At 43.3% G+C, this 24,501-nt stretch overlaps 2 protein-coding genes across 3 annotated transcripts; both read right to left on the bottom strand.

Annotated features, from left to right (window-relative positions):
- Nucleotides 1–1,122: 1,122 nt before the first annotated feature.
- On the bottom strand, nucleotides 1,123–20,838 carry carm1 (coactivator-associated arginine methyltransferase 1). 2 transcript variants are annotated; one of them, XM_068578429.1, is made up of 16 exons: nucleotides 20,642–20,838; nucleotides 15,408–15,533; nucleotides 13,681–13,787; nucleotides 12,369–12,473; nucleotides 11,332–11,442; nucleotides 11,015–11,192; nucleotides 10,440–10,530; nucleotides 9,005–9,086; nucleotides 8,806–8,891; nucleotides 8,619–8,708; nucleotides 8,369–8,506; nucleotides 7,372–7,461; nucleotides 7,140–7,252; nucleotides 4,972–5,049; nucleotides 3,670–3,738; nucleotides 1,123–3,534 (listed from the first exon to the last, which is right to left on the bottom strand). In XM_068578429.1, exons 1-16 carry the CDS (start codon nucleotides 20,781–20,783, stop codon nucleotides 3,395–3,397), a joined length of 1,746 nt encoding a protein of 581 aa, XP_068434530.1. In that variant the 5' UTR covers nucleotides 20,784–20,838; the 3' UTR covers nucleotides 1,123–3,394. The 2 variants fall into 2 exon arrangements, with proteins under 2 accessions (XP_068434530.1, XP_068434529.1); XM_068578428.1 differs by having other exon boundaries at nucleotides 4,933–5,049.
- Nucleotides 20,839–21,459: 621 nt separating this feature from the next.
- LOC137786516 (guanine nucleotide-binding protein G(I)/G(S)/G(O) subunit gamma-5-like) lies at nucleotides 21,460–23,911 on the bottom strand. The gene is made up of 3 exons (XM_068578430.1): nucleotides 23,763–23,911; nucleotides 22,356–22,484; nucleotides 21,460–22,186 (listed from the first exon to the last, which is right to left on the bottom strand). Exons 1-2 carry the CDS (start codon nucleotides 23,853–23,855, stop codon nucleotides 22,359–22,361), a joined length of 219 nt encoding a protein of 72 aa, XP_068434531.1. The 5' UTR covers nucleotides 23,856–23,911; the 3' UTR covers nucleotides 21,460–22,186; nucleotides 22,356–22,358.
- Nucleotides 23,912–24,501: the final 590 nt, after the last annotated feature.

Raw genomic sequence — 24,501 nt, forward strand, 5'->3', positions numbered from 1 at the left:
AGAGCTGGAGCAGCTGGCTCTGACTGATCAATAAGTTGGTGAGTTTAAGTCCTCAGTTCATTCCGGGCTGTAAGAAGTGGACGTGGTCATCGTGAAAGCACCCGTTGGTTTGTGGACTGATGTTCTGGAGCTTTGAGTTTGGCGATTTCGCCTGTCGCCATCTTGGATTACGGTCGTCTCCACGTTGTTGTGTTTTGTTACCAATGAACAGAAGTCACCATATCTGTTCTGCAGAAGCGTGACAATGACATTGTGTATGTCCCTGGTAACAGCAGCAATCTGTCGATCACAGTAGCCCCGCCCTAACGCAAACCCTGCTTTATGATCTGTTTTACTCTAAATGGACAGTCTGCTGAATTAAAGACTTGAAACTAGAGATTGAGACCAGCATTCATATTCACCATGTTTGCTGAGGTAATACATTGCAGTAGAGTCATTTTCTCAGACTTCTATACAACCATAGTCACCGGCACCCGATGTCAGCGAGAATGCAGCTTTTAAACCAGTCTGCAGAATCGGAGGTTGCCACCTGGTTCATTGCTATGAAAGTTGCTTGGTGGTGCATTAATAAGGGATTAACTCTTGAATATAATATTACGCAGGTCTTCCCTCGAGCTCCCACGGCCATGGACCGGTGCAGCAAACGCAGGAGCGTTTCCTTTAACACCCGCCACAACTCGGTCTACGATGAATGAAGGAAGGAAAATTACTCTGAATTTGTCTTTTAAGACATTAATTAAGGGATATTCAAGTCGATTTAGCAAAAATTTGAATAAAACTAAAAGTCTTTTGACGCACCCGGAAGTGGAAATTCCACCGTTTGGCCACGATGTAAAGTTTCCCTCACAGCCCGAGTGCTAGCGTGCATCTACTGGCCTATTGTTCTACTGTGTACTGATGTGGAGACGGTGAGTGAGGTGCTATTACTGGACCACAGAAATGACAGAACAGGACACAGTCTTCCTCACACTTTTCCATGATAAAAAAAAAAGTGAATGTCACTATTTGACTACACAAACGATTCAATGACAACAACAAAAAGGGGACACGACTGTTACAGGTTAGTGTACATCTGGTGTGTGTCCGCAGTCTATTTGACAAATTAAAAAGTACTACAACTGATTCCAGGATGGTTTTGGAACATCTCCACCACATTTAATTTGCTCTCTTTTTTTTCATTTTTTTTTTTCATCGTTTGTTTTTTGTGAAAGAAAAAAAAAACAAAAAAACAAAATATAACAAAACAAAAACAAAAACAAAAAAAAGGTTAATCCTACAAAGAGACAATTTTTCCAGCTCTTTCAAAACTTTTCTAACTCAAGTCCGATAGTTGTGACACTGGAAGCAATGCATACGCGTGTCAGTCTCCGTGACTGATAAAAGAAGGGCGATGGGGGTCGGGGGCGTGATATGTCAGAGGTCAGACGTGGTGAACAGACGAGGAGGAAGAGGTGGGGGCCACACAGGACTGGCCCCCGGCCCCCACGCCTCGAGGTTGAAGTCTCTTCATCCCGAAGGAGGTTGGGGAGCAGAAGCAGGAGGGAGGGGATGTAAACTGGGAAGCTGCCAATGCAGCGCGGCTTCATTCATCCGGCAGCCGGCTGGCTGCCACCTGGGGATCATCGGTGCTCACCGGTTCCTTCTCAGAATCTCCTTCCACACTCCCAACTGTGCTGGAGCAATCTGGCTCGACAAATGACTGCTGATATGTCCACTCAGATTAAAAAAACAACACAAAAGTAGGTGTTTGGGGTGGAGACCTTTGCAATGGGAGCAGCAGCTTTACAGCTTGAGTTCGACCTAAGGCCCAACTGTCCAACCCTCTGTGTTGAAATTCTCTCTCAAGCTCTCACGACTGGCGCTCTTCAGTGTGCCGGAAGTAACGGCGACAACGACTCGAGAGCTCTAGGTGTGGTCTTTCAGACGGCTATGCACACCTTTCCCTTTTAAAAAAACGCAATACGACCTCCCCGAAGCCTCAAACATACCGCCAGAGCGACAATCTGTGACGGCTCTGAACCGTGCGCATCCTAAGGTGCTGGTTCGCCATCGACGCCCACATTCGCACGAAAAGACTCATTCAATTGAAGAGCTCTGTCGAAAACACACCGTCCAACAAGCCCCTTTTATTAATTGGTTTTACGAGCAGATTAAAAGAATTCCCCCACTTTTTGTTCAGTTTGGACGGTGCATAGTGCTCTGTAGACTTTCACTTTGACATTTGTATAATACAGGCTGAGACAGGTGTGTATTTTAACTTTCGATGGAGACAGCGCGGTAGCTTTTCCCCCGCTTCTACCTTTGAGGTCGGCCAACCACGTCATGGGTTTGGGGTATTTTCATTAGACGTCGTAAAAACATCAAATCGTGCAGCTTTTAAAACAACGAGGTCACCGATCATCTGAGGTGATGTGCGCTAACATGCTAGCACGGAGCCCGCTTCCTGTCAGGTGGAGTGTGTGTCGAGGTTTTAGCGAAGAGGATTGGAACCAAAGAGTCCCAGCGGACGAGATGATGGCGGTGCTTCGTCTCCATGCCGAGCACGGTGCGTATCGACACCACTGCTTCAAAGTGGAACCTCTCAGTGGGCAACAAGTCTGTTTGTCCAAGACTCACACACAGAAAATGCATATTTTCCGTACTCTTTCTGGGTGCTTACGTTGTCTGATATCTCCACCTAAAACCAACTATCTGCATATCGTGGTGAGCGGGGGAAAAAAACAAGAGTCTCTTGAGAAAAGTGCGACGGGGCTCTTGAGGACTGGATCAGATATGAGAAACCTACAGCATAGAGACAAGTACTGATGATGATGATGATGATGATGATGATGATAATGGCGCCCTACTGTACAAAGGAAAAGCTTTAGTGTAGATCGAGGAACGCTAGGAACGGATTGTTGCTGGTTTCTTGCAGCGAGTTGAGTCTCAGGGTAGAAAGGGGTTTGAAGAGGGGGGAGGGGGGGAATCATGACTTCCAAAAAAAGGACAACAAGACATTAAAAAAAGGATAAAGGAGGGGAAGTGGAGGAACTGAGATACACGTTGAAGGGAGGAGGGGATAGACAATAACGGCTGTGCATCTCAGCTGTGCACGAGGTGACGTCCCAAGAATCCAAAGGAGGGGAAAAGGAGGTTTTTCGTCTTTCGGCAAGACAAAAGAGTCTGGACGGATACGAGAGCGTTCGACCGTTCATGTAGAGATGGACTGAACAAAGTAGATGAGGAGGACGAACAAGGGGGAGGCAGTGCCAGCACAGCACTGGTTTTGGTATATTGGTTTTGGCTGCGGTCGGTGTCAGTCGGGGCTGGGTGGGGTGTGGGGGGGCGTGGGGGCGGGGAATCTCTTATCATGCGGGGGCGGGGCGGTTGAAGAGGTCTCCGTGAGGTCCTCGCCTTAACTGCCATAATGCATGGTGTTGCTGGGGATGACCATCGGCGAGGCCATGGAGATGGCGGCGCCCCCCATGGTGAACTGGTTGGTGACGGGATAGTAAGAACCACTGCTGCTGGGACCCGACTGGCCTGTGGTGGCTCCTGGAGGGATGGGAGGGGGGGGGACAAGTAAAGCATGGCGTTTCCAACTGGAGATGGTCCAGTTCTGTGAGGCAACTTGATGTGTTCCGTACGGTGGTGTTTTTGTTATTTATTTAAACAAAGTGTTGGACGTACCCTGGACAATTCCTGTGCTCATGATGGAGCCCATCCTGGAGTGGGTGTGGTTTACAATTCCGGTGTTCACTGTGACCAATCAGAGAGAGGAGAGCACAGTTAATGATATGTGCAGTGCTTCAACACATTTTACCTTCATTTTTTAGCAATAAAACAATTTTTAAAAAATCGGTGGGAGACCTTAAGAGCCCCGCACACAACACAACAGGAGCTCAGCTGTGACTGAAGACAGTCAGACGATGAAGAGGCCATCAAAAAACACTTGTTACGCTGAGGGGAACATTAAAAGAAGAGATGAAACACTATTGGAGCGGTTAAAATGGAATGTGGAAACTGAAGCCCTGAAAGGAGTTGAAGTGGAGGTGATACATTGTAAGTGGGAGGTGTCAGAGTTGAAGGGAAAGCAGTGCCAGCTCAAGTAAAGAAACTGAAAGATGATGTTAGTGTTTTACTAGAAATGGGTCTGCTGTTAAAAAGGTACTATACTTCATTTTCATTAGTGTATACGTGGACCTGAAAAAATAAGTCTTGCTTTCGTTTGCTTAGAATGAGCCCTTCACAGCTACATGGGCAAGGTGTCCTCTACTGCCACGTTTCTACAGTAGCCCAGATGGGACAAACCAAACAAGGGTCTATTGAGCCTTTGTCACCAAAAGGCTGATTTAATAACAATATGGAGTAGGACAAAGGCCACACCTTTCATCATTAGAACGAGAACATCTGATTGATTACTCTTTAAAACGCTTTAACGTTGGGGCATATTCCCGGTGTACGGTGTCCTAAAGTTTGCTCCACCGTGTCTCTGATGAACGTGAAATGGAAAGAAAGGAGCGGCAGCCCATCAAGACCAACAAGCGCTGTCACACAAGCACTTGTTGTCATTAAAAGTTAAAAAAAGGGAGGAAGCACATACTGCAAGAGTTATATGTAGACAAATGTAATTATCACATTATAACCACTATCAACTTCTGAGCTACACAAAATGTATTTTGTGAACTGCTGAGTCGTACACGCCATTTAGTCATCTGACTCTCTGAACGGGTTTTAACCGCTTCACTTGTCACGAGCTCAAAATACATCATCACATTTCCACAGAACACAGGGGGGAGAAAATATTTAGTTAGCCATTGTTTTTTGTGCTGCAGAGCCGACTGGAGACCGGTAGATGAACACTTCTGCTCAAACCGCCGGTCTGCAGCTTCATGCTGCGCTGCAGACCGCTCTCAGCCGGCCTGCTCTTTGCTCCCCACTACGGGTAAGTACCATGAGATGTTGAGAAGTCGGGGGGAGTGTGATTCGTACCGAGGGGGATGAGGTTGTTGTGAGACACCGCCGGGCCGCCGCCAATGACTGTGCTGAGGTCATAAGCTGCAGGCATCCCTGGAGAGAGGGGGGGAGGGAGAAAAGAGAGGGGAGGGAGGGGAAGACAAAGACACGCCAACAAAAATTAACACTTACTACAAAGAAGTCATTATATTTAGCGTTCTCATTCAAAGCAGCTCTTCTTAGCAGAGATTCGGCACAGTCTGCCATCACGTCTGTCTTTCTAAACCCAAGCTTTCCCGTCTTGGGAGCTCTGGTGTGTGTACGCCACGGTTATGAAGAAGCTCCCAAGTGCGGCTTACACATGTTTCATGAACCTGGAACTTTAAAAAGGTAGAGCCATTGCCACAGGTTGGGCCTTCGCTTGAAGGAGAGTTCCTGAATGTGCTTTTCTGCACTGCTCTGCCGTCGTTACTAAATCCAGGCGCCAGTTACCATCGGAGGGATGGGATGTGGCAAAGGTGGGTATTAATAAAGCAGGACGCAAATGCACCGTTAAAGATGTTCTGATCCGAAACACCTTGCGTTTTGCATTTGGGGAGGGGCAGACCGGCAGACCCTGCTGCAGTAAAGAGAGTCTGGCGCGTGGAAACACTCCCGCTTCAGTCCCACAGAGGCTGCCAAAAGCAACACAAAATAAAATGTGCCTTGAGGTAACTTTCATGATTGGGTAGCGTTGGTTTCAAACTGTGTAAAACACAGCGCTGTGTTGCAGAGATGACGGGAGCAGGAGCTGCTGTGGCCAGGGGGTTCTGGTTTGGATTTATTCTGTCAGTCGTAAAGACTCTTCCAACAATCGACTGAAAAAAGACATTTCAATGTCACTATGTGAAAATGTTAAAGTAAATCAAAATCAGTTCTACGTTTTCCATTGACGTCTGTCTGCAGTCAGTACACTAACATAACGGCACATGAAGGTTATGACGGAGCTTTTTGTTAATCATGCATTTACAAGAAGGCTCTCGTTTGGGAAAACAAGGCAGAACCTAAAGCCGAGGTCAAGTTATGGGGCGCTCTAGGTCATGGGTTGTTAAGTCATGAGAATAAAGCACGCTGTAAATATTGGATATTATTCTCAGTCAGTCAATCAATTCATTTATACATTTCCTCAAATCAGGTTGAGTAGTTTTGGGGCTCTTGCGTGGGAGAAAACCTCGTGGATTACAATACAATCCACCGCTTGTCTCAAGGTGACCGCGCTCATCAGTTCAGATCTGAGAGATTAAATTCATTAAAAAGCAACTGTTCGCTGTGTGAAGGATATTAAACGACGTCTCTCCCTCTGTGTCTGTTGCGATCTGGCTTTGTTGACAGACAGCCGGCCGCGTGCGCCAGCTAGTTAATGTTGCTGTTGTTTACCAGTGTCTAAGTTACCCATTTGGAAAAATATACATTAACTTTTACCCCAGTAAAGAGGAACTAACTGTAAAGTCCTTTGCTGCTCTTTATATGACATTATCAGATTCTAAACTTGGCAGGCCGCGCTTTAATTTGCATATTTGTTGGTTTTAATTAGTGTCAACATCCGTGCACAAAAGTACGAGAGCAGTGAGCGGAGAAGCACCTTCACGGGCAGCCAGGCTTTAACGAGACCCTGCTGAACCCTCACCGGATGTCTCCCACCTTTCAAATGCTCATACATATGTGCACACATATCCATATACTGTTCACACACACACACACACACACACACACACACACACACACACACACACACACACTGTATATATCTATATACACAGACAAACGCACACACACACACACATATATATATTATATACACACACACACACGTGCACTTGTACACACACACATTATATATGTATGTACATATATCAACCTTCCAACCTTACCTGATGTCTCCCAGCTTTCCAATGCTCATACATATGTGCACATACATAATAACACACTCTTATATTTTATATATAAACACACACACATATTTGTACACACACACCCCCCCACCCTCCCCAGGAGGCTTTTACGTTTGGATACTGTTCTGTGCGCTCGTATCACGCATGGTTTTTAAGTGGGCAGGCTTTTAGACCAATTAAACGCCACAGATGTGTTTGAAAATGTGAAGCCGGGGAGCCTCTTATAAACACATGGAGGATTGCTCTCATCTACCAGTGTTTATGTGTGTTCACCTGATACAGCCATCCCCTGATTCATGCTGTAGGACGTGCCCGTGCTCCACATGTTCTCGGACGGGGAGGTGTAGTGTGAGCCAGGAGGGGGGTTGGGGGTGGTGCCTGTGTACCTGCGAATACAGACACACACACGTTTAACATGGGAGAGGCGGACAGTACTCCCCGTCTTACATGTCAAACGGTGCCATCCGGATCCCAGTGTGTTGCTGCAGTCGAGAGACCAACTCACCTGAAAAAGGGGTTCTTCAAGTCCAGAAGGTTGCTGGACTTTGATCCTGTCTGGTCCACCTGCGCCACAATACTGATGTCGTAGCTTTGTCTGTTGAGAGACAAGTGAGAGCGTTAGATGAGGAGATGACCATCACGCTCGCGTCTGTACAGTAACCACAAAGCCACAGCCGATTTCTGTTCTTTGAAAGAGGAAAGTGAAAGGTTTATCCCCACAAGTCAGTCTGCGTTTATGACATCACTTCTGTTGGCTACTTTTGCATACGCTGGTTTTGATCAACCTGGTTTTAATAAACCTGGTATTAAACACTCATTTAACCACTAGCAAGAGAACATCTTGTGGGGGGGTTTGATGGATTGCTTTATATTAATTTACAATGCGCTGCTCTGCGGCTTATGACTGGTCCGAGTTGTTAAATGCCACTCTTGTCTGTGCATATTTCAAAAGTACATTTATTTCATATACGGATGGTGAAGTGGCTGGAATTATTTGGAAGTTAAAGTAACAGTTGACTCATTTATTTTCCTCCCTGTCTGCATGTCTTGTCTGATGGACAAGGAGCTGACAGTGTTGCGTTAAACATTCGAGAAATAACTCATGCATTGTGAGGTTTTTACATGGGTTGGCGAATTACTTTCTTAATAAAAACATACCAACCAAGTATAACAAAGAGTTTCTGCATCACTATTGACTGTAAACTCAGGAGATAATCACTACAGTCCAGCTATTCCTGTAATGTTTGTGTCTGTACCCCTCTAGTAATTAGTTCAGATGATGAAAGGAGCCGTCAGTTTGTCCTGCCGCTTTCCCATCATGCATTAATCTTTGTTCACCTAGTTTAGTCTGTCTGGCCTTTACGCCCTCTAGGGCTAGAGTACACAGAGCGCCACTGCTTTCCCCGCATCTCCTGGTCTTGAAAGGTGAGTTGAACCAGTTATCTCGATTATTAAGAGGTGGAGCGACATGCTGCAGATCACTACGTTTAGAAGCGCCCCACCTCTTGTTGGCCAACAGCATGGCGGTGCCGGACAGCGTGTCCCCAGCCTTGGTGAAGAGGGGGGACTGCAGCAGACAGCGCACCTGGTACCAGTGGGTGAGAGGCTCTGTGGGTGCTGTGGACAGCCATACTGTCATCCTGCAGAGATGCGGCGCACGGTCAAGACAAGTGTGTGGGACTGAGATTCTTTACATTTCAAGCCAATCCAGAGGTGTGTGTGTGTGTGTATATCCGTGACTAGTCAACTCACGATGATCCCACGAACGCCACATCAAACCAGAAGGCCAGGCCGTGCACCAGGCCTGAGTGCATCATGTGGAACTTAAATGGAATCTCTATCCTGGGACCCAAAGAAAATGGCAGAAAGAGACTCATTAAGTTTAGCTGCAAACAGATTTTACACACGCAAGTATTTTTACACACAAACACGCACACACCTGTATAGATCATCTTCTTTGGCCTCCAGGAAGTTGACTGTGTATTTGACCGACTTGGCCATCAGAATACGGATATCAAATGTGTCCTGTGAAGGAAAACAACTCTAGATCCACGCAACTCAAATCCAACACTGTCCCACAACCTGTGTCAAAAACCTGTGAGTGTGTGTGTGTTGTGTGTTGTGTGTGTGTGACATACCACAATTGGCTGGCGGAAATACTCGTCCACTGCTGCTCCCCGCAGGGCAGAGAGGTCTACACCATGGAAGGAGGGCTGGTACCTGAGGGCCAAAAGAGGAAGTCAAGTTGTAATGATCGTCTGTGTCTGTGTACAGCACCAGTAAAGGGTCAACATGTTTGCTCATTTTACTTTGTGTACTTAAAGTGCCGTACTGGTAAGATTATTGGTGGCCTGAAGGATAAACAACGGTTTAAAATAGGATCTTTTATTGTTGTTACTTTTATTTGTTTGTGTATAAAATGTGACAGGGGTCTGAAGAGCGTGCAGACGAGCGAAGCAGTTCTCATTTAGTGCAGCGGTCCTCCACCTTTTTTCCATTATAAACGTGCATGAAGATACAACTCACCATTACACCGAATTGGTGGGAGCCCTGAGCTTGTTTCTCTGCTGCGATCCGCTCCTATCTCGGGCTGACAACGACAACCAACGTGTGTTGGTTATGTCCCGACTACTGACTCTGTAACGTAAACCTTTATGTGCACTCTGTAACTTAATTTAACCCCGCTTCACAAAGACAGGATGTTAGAAATGGAAGCAGGGTTTTTAGAGCTTTTCTGGCGATCTCAGTTTACTCAGCTTTGATTTTAATCCAGAACACAGAGTTGAAACAGACTTTTAAGTTTCATTTTTGGGGTAACGTATCACTACCTTATTGACAAGAGGTTACGTCTGAGGTTACACATAGACGGACGTATCTGGTCATTTTAAACAACCTTGTTTTTGTTTTTTTCTTAATTCCAGTACCAAGGGACTCAGGAAGGCGTGGTCTACCGGCGACTGCTCTGCTGAGGATCCTGATTAACCGGATTGTCAGGGAGCCGGAGATCGAATGATACTTTGGGAGGGGTTAATCGGTTGTTACGCATGTTGTTTTTGTGAGTTGCAGCGCATGCCGCATTAAAGTTGATTTAATAATAACATTTGGCGATCGCAACTGACTGTTTGGTTTTCATTTACGACAGTTTCCATTCGGCAGTCTTAGAGGTTTCAAGCATATCCCGCAGTCCAGTGGCAGAGACTGCATGCACTTAATATCAGAGCCGTCCATTTCCTTAAATGTAGCGTACGAGCCGTTCCCCTTTGGTTTAAATGGGAGGGTGAATTGTTACGTGTCGTTTTTGATTGATCCCACTAATCGTAATATAAATATTGACAATGACATCTTCAACCATATGCAGTGTTTTAACTCCACCTTGGCCCGGCTCGCTTGGAAACGTAACCGAGGCGGTACAAAACACTGTTCCAAGTTCCTTCCACAACATTTATCAATAGAAACTCCAAAATAACCGTTTTAATGTGAAATGAACTAAACTACTTGGAGGAAACGTGGCTTTAGAAAGTTTTTTGAAATGTTGTTCTGCACTTAAACTGTGGCCCCTCTTTCCCTCCTCACCAGAAGTTGGCCTTGGTGAACTGCTCCATGTAGAGCTGCTCGTCTGTGAAGGGGGCCAAGTGGACGTCACCCAGGGTGGGGAACATTTTACCTGAAACACACGGGCACAGAGCCGGCCGCTCAAAAACAAGACTAATGTACTGTCAGCACATGTTCTCCACTGACACGAAACCATCTGGAAACATTAACCAAGGCCTCGTATACTTGTGTGTACTCACTGTGGCCTTGAATATATATTTGTGTGTACTCGCTTTGGCCTTGAATATACTCACTGTGGCCGTAGATATACATTTGTGTGTATTCACTGTGGCCTCAGATATATACTCATGTGAACTCTCTTTGTATTTGTGCAAATATTTGTGTATTTTCACTGTAGACTTGCAAATAAGTGTGTGTACTCAGTGTGGTTTTATCATGTTAACCATAAAACGATAACTGAAACAGCTGGCAGAATGGCAGTGCTTCCCAAAGGTTGTTTCTGCTGCTACTTTACGAGCCGCTCCTTCACCCTCCATCCTACCATTTCCCACATATTTCCATGTGTGCGTTGCTCCTGTGCCCCCAAAATTGCTCACCATTGGGTTTGAGGAACTTCTTGGCATGCAGGTAGCTCTCCAGCATGCGCTCATTGAACAACATGTAGCCCATGGGCTCTGAGATGATGATGTCAACCTGCTCGGGGAGCGTCACCTCCTCCACTTTCCCCGGGATGACGACCACACGCTCACCCAGACGGTTACTGTTCACCAGCACCTGAGAGGCAGAGCACAACTTGATGCAAGGATCTGAAATCCCTCTCAGACTAGAGACGACACATCAAATCAGGTCCTTCAAAAACACACCTTATGGTCCTGATATCAGCATTATTCAGTGTGTGTGTGTGTGTGTGTACCTCAGCGTGCTGTGCCATGGTGCTGGCCTCCACAGCGTAGACCTTCCTGGCTCCAGCTTGGGCTGCAAAGAAGGAGAGGATCCCTGAGCCACAGCCAACATCCAGCACCACCTGTGAGGAATAAGAACAGGATTAATTCATGGCACATTGTGCCAATGTGACATGACCTCTACCTCTGTACGACTTCACACTAACTTACAACACGACTAACGATACGGCCAGAAAAATACCTCCGTTAATTAAAACTATGCTCTACTTTACATCATGGAGGGTTATGTCCAAACAGGAAGTGTGTTTCACTGATGTTGCCGACCGGCGACTTGGATCAGTCTTTTGGCATTTGGCTTTACTTTTCTCCCTTTCTCTGTTGAACTGATAATGTCGGTATCGGCAGTGGCAGAAGGAGGCCTGTGCAAAATCTACTATCTGAAGTAAAACTATTAATGCAGCATACCTAAATTCAAGTCCATGATAGAACTTCCACACATAATGTACATACAAGTACCCAACAGGATATCTCGTGTTGCAGCATGGAGCGAGGCATTTCTAGTATTAGCAGGATAAGGAAAAATGTGACATCATTTTAACAAACTGGAAGTGAGTTTTTATGTACTTGTTTGTTTTAGGATGAGGACTAAGTGATGCGATTAGCAAACATGATGCCATCTCTGGTAACGTTGGCTGCTTAAATGTACGTTTTCCAAAATCAAATAGAAGCAGGATGGAGCTGCTTTGAAGTATCTTGTGACCCCACTTACATCATCAGTTAATGGAAGGCTCTTGGGAAGTACCGCTCAGTTATTACAGTTATGACATTTGCAGCCAGTGTGAGAACAAATACGCTGTTTGATCCGTTCCTTAGGCTTTTTGCTCACGGTTTTGGTTTAAAAAAATGTGGACTCTCCTAATGTTGACCATATTTTTATTCTATCTGAAGATGGACAGATCAAATAATCAGCAATTAGCCTTTTAAGATGCGTCTAATTCTGAATCAATATCTAATTAAATGATGAATCTATACAGTTGTGGAAGGTTACCTTATCCTTGAAGTCGGTGTGGTTCTGGAGAATAGCCCGTTGGTAAGTTCCTGTCCGAACGTAGTCCTGCATCATGTTCTGTTGCTGGGAGAGGTAGCCATAAAACTGCAGAGAATAAAATAACGTTATCATCAATATGAAGTCAATATCGTATGAGCAGTATGAACATACAAGGGCAAGTAAAATATAAGGCATCCTATTCTGCAGTCAAAACCCAGGACCAAGGAGTTTAAATTAAAATCCTTTCAAAAATGTTTTTAAAAGTATTAAATGGAAAGAAAAACACATTATCCTCCGATTCCCTAGGTTTTTGATTGACAGCTGGATCTGGCAGCACACAGAGACTCAATGGAAGCAAACTTCAGCTGGGAACTGTAACTCATACACCAAAGACCTTCTCAATGGCGTTGAAGAGTAAGTACCGCACAGGATCAACACTTACAACCGCAGGACAACAATTCACAGTTAAATGCACATGTGACGCTTCAATAACATACTCGTTTTAAAAAATACTCTTCATTTGTCGGTTTGTCATATTGTAAATACTCATATTTTAAATGTTTGATGAAATCTTTTACTCGTGCATGTTTATGGATAGGCACCAATCACCAAGTCTGAGGCGCGTTTTGTAGTTGTGTAGATTGTATGTTTAAGTATTTTTTTTTTGTACAAAATGTTTGCAAAATGAGTCACGTTTTGTACATGAAAGCTAAACGCTGTGCAAACGCTTAGCTAGACTGACAAATAAAAAAAGGCAGAAAGAGACAAAGATCCTTTTGAGCAACTGTTAGATGAGATTAAAAGAAATCCCCTGCCATTGGCACAAAGAAGTGAAAGCTTAGCATCAAAATGTATCCAGTTCCTGTTTCAGTGTTTCCAACAATATAGTCTATGACAAGCCCAAACATTCCCACCAGTTCAAACCTAGAAAGCCAAGGTAGACAATGAAGGCTCGACTAAAGTTAGCACTATTCAATAGCAGCTGAACACAATATAACAAGGATCCTCCTCTGTTGATCTCCCGAAAGGTTTCTTCCCTTTCTCGCTGTGAAATGGTATTTTTGGGGGAGTTTTTCCTGAATCAATATCAGGTCCCGGGGCAGAGAGGACATCGCATGTGTACAGATTGTAAAGCCCTCTGAGGATAGTTTGTGATTTTGGGCTTTACTAAATTAATTGAATTGAATATAGACTGACAGATTACAGTTTAAACCTCTTCAATCCAACCAATGAGTAGACTGCACACATTGTCATGTGGAAGTGTGACGTATATACTTCCATCACGCCAACAGCCTTTTCAAGAGCCTCTCACCTGGAAGTACTGTACAGCAGAGGAGTCCTCTGTTCTGTCACTGAAGACTGAGCGCTCATTGACGTGCCCACGACTGTTCTTCAGGAGGTTATAAAAGGACTGAAAGTCTGCAGCAGAACAGAAGCACACACACACACACACACACACACACGAACAATTACAGACTTTACACTGGAACATACATTACATAACAGCATACAAACAACGCGGGAACAGCAGTTATGCTGAATTCATGTTTGAACTTGTGCGTGCAAAGGTCACTTCGCTTCCTCTTCACGAAGCCAAACGTTTTGGTATAGAGTTTCAGATATTATTCATGTGCGAGTCGGGTTATAGAAGTAACAGAACACAAGCGGAGGTTACCTCTGTTTATTTGTGTGTGGCATGTTTTTTAATGCTCCGTTTGAGATACTGATGACTGCCCGCTCATCTACTCAGTCAGGGATATTGAGAACTGGTTTTGTTTCATTACTTTAGCTTTAAGTCTGCCGCCGACCTTCGTACACTTTTATGTTTGTATTTTCAAAGAGAAAAGGATTTTAAGATGGGGTTGAATTGGAGACAGCGTCTGAGGTGATGCTGATGGAATGTAAATTTCCCCAAATCCAATTAAGAGCGGGACAAATCACCTAGCGTTGACACCGGATAGCATGCAGGACCAGTGAGAGAGGAAATAAAGCAGTGGAAATGTTCTCTTTTGATACAACCTATAACCCTACAAACTAATGAAGTTACACATGCTACTGCAAGTAGTAAGCTACTTAACAGAACATACTAACATTGGCACCTCATGTTGAAGCAGATAAATCCACAGTTCAAACATTTATTAACGCATATTGCCTCTTGCAGACAGAAAGAAAATAAAGTATTCAAACTCTTTATATCTGGAGTGTCTCCGTTACTAGTCACACATATTCTACAGTAGCACTTGCTAAGTGTACCCAGTGTGTGGGAAGCGAAGACTTACTGCTTACATAACCAACATGTTGGCTCTCTCAAAAGGTCATAAACAGAGAAAACTAAACCGATTCACCACATTCACACAGCGGCGGCTACGTCACGCTGAGGGCGGGAGGAATCTCCCCGGTACAGTCTGAGGAGCTAAGTGTTGAAACAATCAAGCAGATAAGTCTTTACAGATACACAAAAAAATATCCAAACAAAAAGGATACATAAACTATGTTAAAGGAAAGACCACCGGCACGATTTAACGTTAGCTAAATGAGGTAGGCAAGTCGCTGACTGACTAGCTCAAGTTTTAATAAAGCATCTGTGCCATGGCTCGCAGTGCAGATGTTCAACTTAGCAATTTTGCTGGAGGAAAAGTGACAAGCTATATTCAGTTTTCTATGTTAGTAACATGAAAGTGGGCTAGCGCTAGCTAACGAAAGCTAACGCAGACATTAGCCATGTTACCAATGCAAAGAAAACAATGGAAGCTCAAAAACAATGCTTTCTGCTCAGCTTGTTAATATAGAAGAGACATGACTAGTCCGTTAGTTTGATATTCGTAACATGACAGCTGAATGAGGTGCACAGCAATTTTCATTTTTTCGTAAAAATCTTAGCGGCATTGTTAGCTATAGTTTGTGTCTTTTTTTGCGTTGGCTAAATAGTGTGAGCCCAATGTGGGGTTTATAACACGGACATATTACTTATTTAATGGCAGTATTTTTAACCAAATATTATGTTCAGCGCGTTGGGCTCATTGGGGTGCTTGTGTTTACCTGCAGGTGAGGAGAACTGCAGCAGGACGCTGTTGCAGCCCAGTGTGATGATGAATGACTGCTTCCCTACGCGGCTGCACTCGGTCTCCCTGGAAACCGAACACTTGAACACACTCGCCTCCTCTCCTGGACAGAAAAAGAACAGAAAAAGTTAGGACAATATGAGAGATGCTTGCCTACAGCTACGGAAATTTAGAGACAAAAGAGAAAAGACCTTGTCTGCCGAATACTGCTGGAACTTTACTCGTATTTAAACAGTCTGAAACTCAATGAGGTCTCTCTGAAGAGGATATTCGACTGCTTGAGTAACACAGAGCACTGAAGATGAACCGGACAAGGCTGAGTCACTTCGGCACTGATTTGACAACCTGCACGTTTAGTTTAAAGAAAATGCCTCAATTCTTATTTAGATATCTAAAGCGGAGACTAACTGCGTGACACATTTCCATTTCAGATTGAACCGGACCAGCTCCTGTGTGGGCGAGCTGAATAAAATCCCCCCCAGCCTCTTTATCTCCCGCACAATGTGGAGGGATCTGCACAAATGCTGATATTTGGTCCTTTCTTTAAAGTGCCTTTACAATAAAGTACATTTATGTATTTTCTACAATGCGTCTATAAGAGACAGAATGCGCGTGACCGAAACACAAGGCTAGAGATGTTTTTTGAAATGCCCTACAGCTGGTTGCTGTAGTTTTTAAATCAAACAGGAGGAAATGGTGTTTGTTGGGGACTATTTTCAGCAGCAGATTAAGCCACATTTTGTGCTTTACTGAGTATTTGTGGCAGCGGGACAATGTGTGTGTGGGATTGAGACAAAATTAACTACAGTGTGTGTGTGTGTGTGTGTGTGTGTGTGTGTGTGTGTTTATGGTGATGTAGGAACACGTCACCTAGTGAACACTATGCGGCTCACTGGCGTGTTCTAAATAGTGCTTGACGACATCAAATAAAATGTGATTGTGATGCGTGTTTCCATTTTCATTCGCCACAGTGGAAACTCGTCTTTTTCTTAGACAAAGCCTGTGCTGTGTGTGTGAGATCGCTCAGAGATCCCACTGCTTAAAAAAAACAAAATGAAGAGTTTTTACATCCACTTTCACTTGATAGGAAACTGCGAGAGCTACTAAAGCTTGTGAGTCTATGACCGGCTTAATAAAGATGACCTAAATAATGCACTGCACTGATGTAGAAGCACACGACTCCAGAGATAGAACGGAACATCTGATGGGATATTGTGGTCTTGAAATAAAACTGGGGGGAAAAAATTGTCGCAGAATTCCTCCTGTATGACGCCCCGTGCCGATGCATCTCTATAAACCTTGGAGTGGAGCAGCAGGCCCGATACAAAGCAGCCTGGGCTAATCCAGCGCCGACTGAGGGATTAAGTGCAGCATTTCAGATTGAGAGACGCGTCGTCTGGAAAAGGAGCCAAATGGACCACTTACACGGTTTAACGTGTGACAGGACACCTGGTACCAGAGAGAAAAACCTCCAACTCAACACAAACCGGGGATTTGGGACAATGTACCCCGGCGGGCGATGTATTTTTGAGGATCGGGGCGTTAATGGTGCTCATGTTGCTGAAACACATATTTGATCTCATCAAGCAGGACCCAGAAATGAGTTGGAAGAACTCCATCTGAGGAACAAACACCTTCCTGCATCACAGTCACGAGGCAAGATCCCTTAACAAACACTGGCACCAATAAAGCTGTGCAAAGAAGCGAAGGACAAAGGGAGTGGTTTCTCAATGCAAACCTCACGACCGCTAATAAAATAGATATTTTTAAACTATTATTATTCCCATAAAATTGTACATAACCTGGGTTATTCCTGGTGTAAAACAAAGGCCCTCCAGGGAAAAAACATTCTGCAACCGCTTTCACATGTCGAGTGGAACTAACTGTGGGAATTCATCCGACCTGTGTGTAAAATCTGTCGGCTCGCTCTTCAATGACTACGCAGGATAGAAATAGACAGGAGATCCGGTTCAGATGAAAACACTCCTTTCACTTCTGCAATGCAGCGAACCCTGACCTCATGAGTTAGTTTGGAGATCGCCTTCACTGCACTTCCTTTGTTTTTGAACATATCACGTTTCAGGATTATTAATATTTGTAATAAAAAGGTAATTAACTAAAAATATTTATCATCAACTATAACATCTTTTAAACAACTGTATGTTCATCACCAAAAACGACAGTTTATAAAACCGTATAATCTGGTTTACTAAATCAAGCCATCATGTTGTGACTCAATGAAACCTCAGAGAGTTAGCAGATATACGTACAACTGTACCATCTGCTGTCATTTTGTTTTTGATGTCCATCCTCTGACAACTCCCTCCTCTTTTTCTATTTCCCCAAAAAACTCTCAAACTGCAGATTTATGGCAGGTATAATAAGGCTGGGATGTTGGCTCACTGCACCGTTTTTACAGATCTTCACACTTCAGCTTAGTGGCACGACTCTCTCACACAAAATAATCAGCTGCCGTACGTGTTAAATTACTCCCCAGATTAGTTTTCACAGGACTACAATGCAGGAACCAGTGGTGACTTTGAAAACTGTTTCAATGAATAGGAAATGAATTATTCTATGTGAGCTTTAATTACCACGCTATTTATTCATGATACTTAGAGTTAACGTTTTACTTTGTACATTTGGGATTTCCAGCTCACCATTAACAAGTCTATATTTACGACACTTACATTTTCAGCATTCGTTTTTTGCACCTTACCGATAACATTTATTTGTATTTAGGTAATTTGGACGATTCATATTTGCTCTCTTCACACTATCGAGATACACCAGATGGTTTGTTAGACAGAATAAAATATATGTATATATATATAAAATTGGTAGAACAAAGACTTATTTTCTTTTTCTCTCCTTTCAAAGAAGAGATATTCTCCAGCTCTGATACAACTGATGTTATCGCCTCTGTGACACACACACACACACACACACACACACACACACACACACACACACACACACACACACACACACACACACACACACACACACACACACACACACACACACACACACACGAGCAGCCTGCTCCTCACAAGACGCTTACTCGTAGCTTGGACAGTGCTTGAAGCCTGAGAGAGTGGATTTTTGTGTGAGATCTTACAATATCGCACCAATCCAGTGCCGCAGTAATGTCCCCCAGGGAAAAAAAATAAGTTCTATTCAATCTTATTTGTTGTTAACCTGAACAAAATGTCCTGCACCTAGAACATTATCCTCATCCCTCATCCCTCTAAACTGGTCCTCTTATAACACCTGATCAAGGGAGACTCATGTGTAAAACTCGCAATTTGAAAAGAAAAAGAGACCAAAATTGATGCATCGGAACCGGCAATAGCCTGCGCAGATTTCCCCCCATCTTTGCCTATCTTACTCACAATGCATCTCAACAGTTGGGTCAGAGATTTTGATATGACACGCTTGCAAACGAGATGACCAACGAGGCTGCGGAGGTCTGATAAGCTCACTTCTGCTGCCCACCTCCAGATTATTTAAGATTTGTTTAATACTTTTTAAACTTGTAGCCTTCGGGCCCGACTGACGTTGACTCAAGTGACATCACCTAAAAGGATATTCATCAGAGTTCCCTCTGGAGACACAAACTGCTCCTGACTTCATGCTATAGTTTCTCACATATGATGGGGAACTCCAACGCTTGGACGATGTGTAAAAACACTTCAACATAAATACAAATATTAAGTTTGAGTGACTTTCTATAATAGACATTATAGAAGATACGACTGTGTTACGGCTGATGCAAAAAGCTACAGGCCGGATGTTATTAAATTTCTTGTTTAAGCACACAGGAGGTTATGATACGTTACTAGTAGTATTGAACATTTTAGCGATCGCCATTTTTAGTTACGATACAAAAGGGGGAAAGAATTACCAACTTAACATGTCTGCAGAGTGCATCTTTATGTCATTTCAAATGTCCCCACAAATCAATCAGCTTGATCTTATCCTATTTTCAGTGGCGTGCTGAATTACTTTTAGAAGTTTCAGGTATTGTTTTTTGGTGATGCATTATCTTGTCAAGAAATGGAACAGATGACAGATGAAAGTAACAGACACACTCGGTGACTTTATTTGGCGAAACACAGCAGTGTGTTTGCCCATCTTCTGCATCCTTTTGAATCCCAGTACTTTCAGTTTTCTGCTAACGTGTGCTGTGGGAGGTACTTCTCTCTGTGCTATACAAACCCGACGCGGAGTTTCTCAAAAGGTCTACAAATGAAGGTCGGTGGGCTTTTCTTTAACGTCGACATTTACAGCAGAGAGGGGGGGGGGGGCGCAGCTGTTTCTTTTTAGCGGGACGTCCCATTGAATGACCCGCGCTGCGGAGGGATGGAGCGTCCCTGATGCGGTCTCTCCACGCAGGAGGGGAAAGTAGGCGGCGGGGTCCCCGGCTATTGTTCCAATGAGAACAAAGATGAATGCATAAGTAATGAGGGCCCGGTCTCTCCCCGCCACTCAAAACGCAAAGACCGCTTTAGGCGTCACAAAACAAACTAACACAAGTCAACGCTTTCGTAAGTTTGTGTGTTTACGACTCTATTATGGAAGGCAAGCGGCAAATTAAGGCGGTCAGCGGCAGCCGACTGTACCGCGATGCACGGCGGCGGGGTACCGAGCGATGCCCTCTGGTCCAAACAAGCTAATTCATAAGCAGAACCAAATAACGTCACCCGGGTCTCTTGAAGCACAACCCGGGATGTGTTGGATTCATGAGCCGCGTGGCGAAATAAAAACCATCGTGAGACATCAAGGGCACGAGACGTTAGATGCTAGCGGTTCGGGTGCCCGTTAGCTCATCATTGCCGAACCCGGGCTAGTGGCATTGTTTAGCTAGCATTCAACTACACACAACTCAGCTGCCCTGCGTGCTGATGGGACCCATTGAGCTAACGTCACGCTATATGCGCTACTTTCTGTCGAGGTCTCCAACGCGTTGGGCTTGTGTGCGAGCTCAGAGCTTAAGGTTTACAGAGAGCAAGAGCCCGTCGGACGAGGAACATTTTCGGAGCATTCAGGGCTCCCTCGTGATAGGTAGCAGGAGGGGGGGCGGTAGCTTCTTGGTGGCTAACGCTACGTATGGCCGGATTAGCCGCGAGCATTAGCACTGCATAGCATTAGCACTGGCAGTTGGGACAGGCCGAACATCCGAGCAGCTGCGGGAAAAGGTCAACTCACCATTGGAGAGATTGATGAGAGCGGCATCGTGTGTGCTCTTCACTTCTAGCCGCAGGGGCTGCTGCTCTGAGTGTCGCTGTATGTCTCCATTCGCGTCTCCGATGGAGAGGAGCCGCACGCCGGGGAACACCGAGACCGCCATCTTCGATCTGGAAGTAGAGACAGGTCGGTGGCGCTCACATCCAACCACGCACTGCTCTCTGCTGGAGGCATCAACGTGAGAAGTCGCGCCATCTGGCGGCTCAAGGTGGGTATTGTGTAAACACGGGTAACATACTCCATGACATAATGCAATCCAAGAGCTCTCCAATGTTTTCATTTTAAGACCTGAAATAATAAAGTAGATAGCGTATATATACAAATATATGCACGCTATAGAAATAAAAGTCGCTTCTCAATTTAAAAAATAGAGAAACATCCAGAAAACAATAGATAAGTGTAAGAAGACACAATTAATTATGTTGGTTAATATCATTTGTTGAAATTGTATACACACATAGTGTTTTAAATATCATTGTGCTAAGCAAGGCTATGTTTATTAAATAATGGCATGAGTCAATGGGCATGAAATTTGCTGAATTCATTATATTACACTATTTACATTGTTTAGATACAATCGCTTTCTTACTCTCATGTCCGTCTCCTGTCTATATTACTTGCATATGTATTGATGCTCTATTCCACTCATTGAGTTGGTCAATGGCAATGATTCAAGGTCAGTTTCATTTATCAAACACAGGTCATAATGGCATCTTGAAAAACTGAGCATTAAAAAGTGCCAACGAAAAACATTTTTTATTTGATTCAATTTTTCCAGAAAATATATGTGCTTGTTGGTATTCGTTTAAAATTGAGATGCAAAATTCATGCCAGATACAGCTTGACAAGACAGATGAAAGAAACAGACACATCGTGACTTTTAATGGTGAATAATGATAAAACTGCTGATGTTTAATAGCATCCTTTTGAATTATGAACTCAATGTGCTTTCTGTTGGTGTGAAACACGCAATTTATACAAGTCAGAGAAAACAACAACAAAAAAACATGTAATCCAATTTTGTTTTGTTTTACCTGCTTTGGGTGACCATCATGAACAGTAATACATAAATCACATGGTAATCTGACAACTGCCTATGTGACTTTCATAGGATTTATTTGTCATTTCTATTCAATAACCACCAATAGAAAAAGTCTAGTTCTACTGTAAAATCTGATGTTTTCAAGTGGTCCTAAATTGGAAAAAATAAACAGAATTAGCATTAAGGCTTGTTGTGTAAACCTAAATCTAGCGTAGACTTCTGAACCATGAAAAGAGCAATAACACAACACCCTGTCACAATTAGTAGACTGCATTTACTCATATTTTCAACATCATTCCGTAGCTGCTCCAGTGTGTGTGTGTGTGTGTGTGTGTGTGTGTGTGTGTGTGTGTTTATGTGTATGTGTGTGTGTCTTTGTCATCTTCAGAGACAGAGGGCCACATGACAAAAGTCCACATTGGAATCAGGCGTCCGTTTGAATGTTTTTCCACTCCTTCATGGCCCTGAAAAGACAAGAAATACATGAAGCTGGACGGGAGGTCTTGTGCTCTCGAGACAGCGGTGGCCATTGTTCAGCAGCAAAATTGAAAGAAAAAAAGCATTAAGGGGAAAAATTAAGGATCTAAAAATAAACTAGATGAATTAAAGCAAAGCGAGGAGAGCTGCACTCACGTATCAGAGGAGGACACATGACTTAGGAGGCCTGAATGGGTTATCACTGGAGGGCACCCCGGTGAGGAGAGGGTCCTTGTGGGCATTTTGCAAACAGAAGTTCTTCAGTTCTGCAGCGGCCTGAGAAACCTGTATCCCCAAAAAAAGATTGTTTGGTTAAAGAAGGCTGGTGATATCTGTGCGTCGGTTTAGAAACGAGCCCGACCGCCAGCCACAGTTACAAAACCTGTAATAGTCAAAAACATGTTTCCGATTCTGGTCCATAATTTATTAAATTGTATTATTAAAACTAATAGCTATTAACTCGGAATGACTTGTAGAAACTTCAAACCTTTATCAACAAATTAGGACTAGTGTGTGTGTGTGTGTGTGTGTATATATATATATATATATATATATATATATATATATATATATACACACACACACACACACACACATTATCTACAGTCCAAAGCTAAATCACTCACACCAAAGTGAATTAGATTGATTTTGGGGGTGAACTGTCCCTTTAAATAATTGTTAGAGTCCAATTTCACACTTGAAAGAACTAAGTATGACATTTAAAAGGGGACCAAAGCTATTGCTCTCCTCTATGTGAATCTCTTTGGAGAAACAATGCATGTTTGCAGATCATAAATTGGAAGTACTCATTGATGCGTGTGTCCGTATACACATTGCACGTTCCACAACAATGTGCCCAGCTTTTAGCTTTCATAGCTACCAGCTGACCTCCCAAGCTGGCTGTTGCAGTTTTATCTGTATTTGTGACGTGACAAAAGTCCATGTTGAAGCTTTTCTGAACTGGCTCATAGCAACTCTGTGTGACAATCACTTGAAAGTAGTCGGTCTTCTGTTCGAAAATAAGCCGCCAGCCTAACAATCCCAGCAGTCACACAGCAGCACAGTCCACAAAGCTCTCACTGTGCTGCACGGGGAGACTAGTCCGTTCACCGTCTCACTGCAACGCTCACTAAGACGTCACACTCCGCCTTCCACATGACCGATAAACATCATGTAAAAGTGCATTCACTAAGTAGGGGGTGATACGGTCAACTAAAAGAGTTTAAAGAGGCATATTCTAATTTGGATACTTTTTTGACACGACTTTAAACAGCAATTTATAGACTCGGCTTCATATGTACTGCCACAGTTGATACGTTTAAAGACAAATTAACAGTCGGTAAGTTTAGGAACTCCTGAAATAATTTGTTTGTAACTCAAAATAAATTCTGCGCAGGAAACGTGTGATAAATGTTCCATAGTTTGACGTTTTGGAGTAACCTAAATACAAACTTGTGTTAATTGACAGCCGCGGACGCTTCTTTTCTGCAGGTTTAAAAAGTTGAGGCGCTTCAGAGTCACGCGCACGGGAGAGAGGTTTCGTGTCGCGCTGAGCGGACGTACCTTTATCCGGCGGACACTGGCCTCGAGTCGAAGCTGTTTCACCGTCTTCTGAGCGACGACTAAGCTGCTGTTGGCAGCGCTGTTGTTCGACATGACTGAGTCCAAACAACGGTGAAAGTGGCGAAGTTGTCAGTTGCGTTCATGTTGCAGTGCCAGGCTGGAATAATGCACAGCATCCGGTCCGAACTTTCAAAATAAAGAGCTGATACTCGCTTGCGTTGAATCTCCCCCACCTACTCCACGTCATTTGATTTGTTTGTTTCTTGAGTCAAATTAAATCGTGATAGCTTAGGTACTGCTAATAGTGGAGGAAATTGTCTTTTTTTACTTATCCCAAAAGTAGCAACACAATACAATATCGTATGTTATATATATATATATATATATATATATATATATATATATATATATATATATATATATATATATATATATATATATATATGTGTATATATATATATATATGTATATATATATATATATATATATATATATATATGTGTATATATATATATATATATGTATATATATATATATATGTGTATATATATATATATATATGTATATATATATATATATGTGTATATATATATATATATATATGTATATATATATATATATATATATATGTATATATATATATATATATATGTATATATATATATATATATGTATATATATATATATATATATATATATATATATATGTATATATATATATATATATATATATATATAT

This window comes from Clinocottus analis, unplaced genomic scaffold, assembly GCF_023055335.1.
Source record: "Clinocottus analis isolate CAN_PGR_092001 unplaced genomic scaffold, fCliAna1.0.p SCAF_16, whole genome shotgun sequence".
Classification (NCBI taxonomy): domain Eukaryota; kingdom Metazoa; phylum Chordata; class Actinopteri; order Perciformes; family Cottidae; genus Clinocottus; species Clinocottus analis.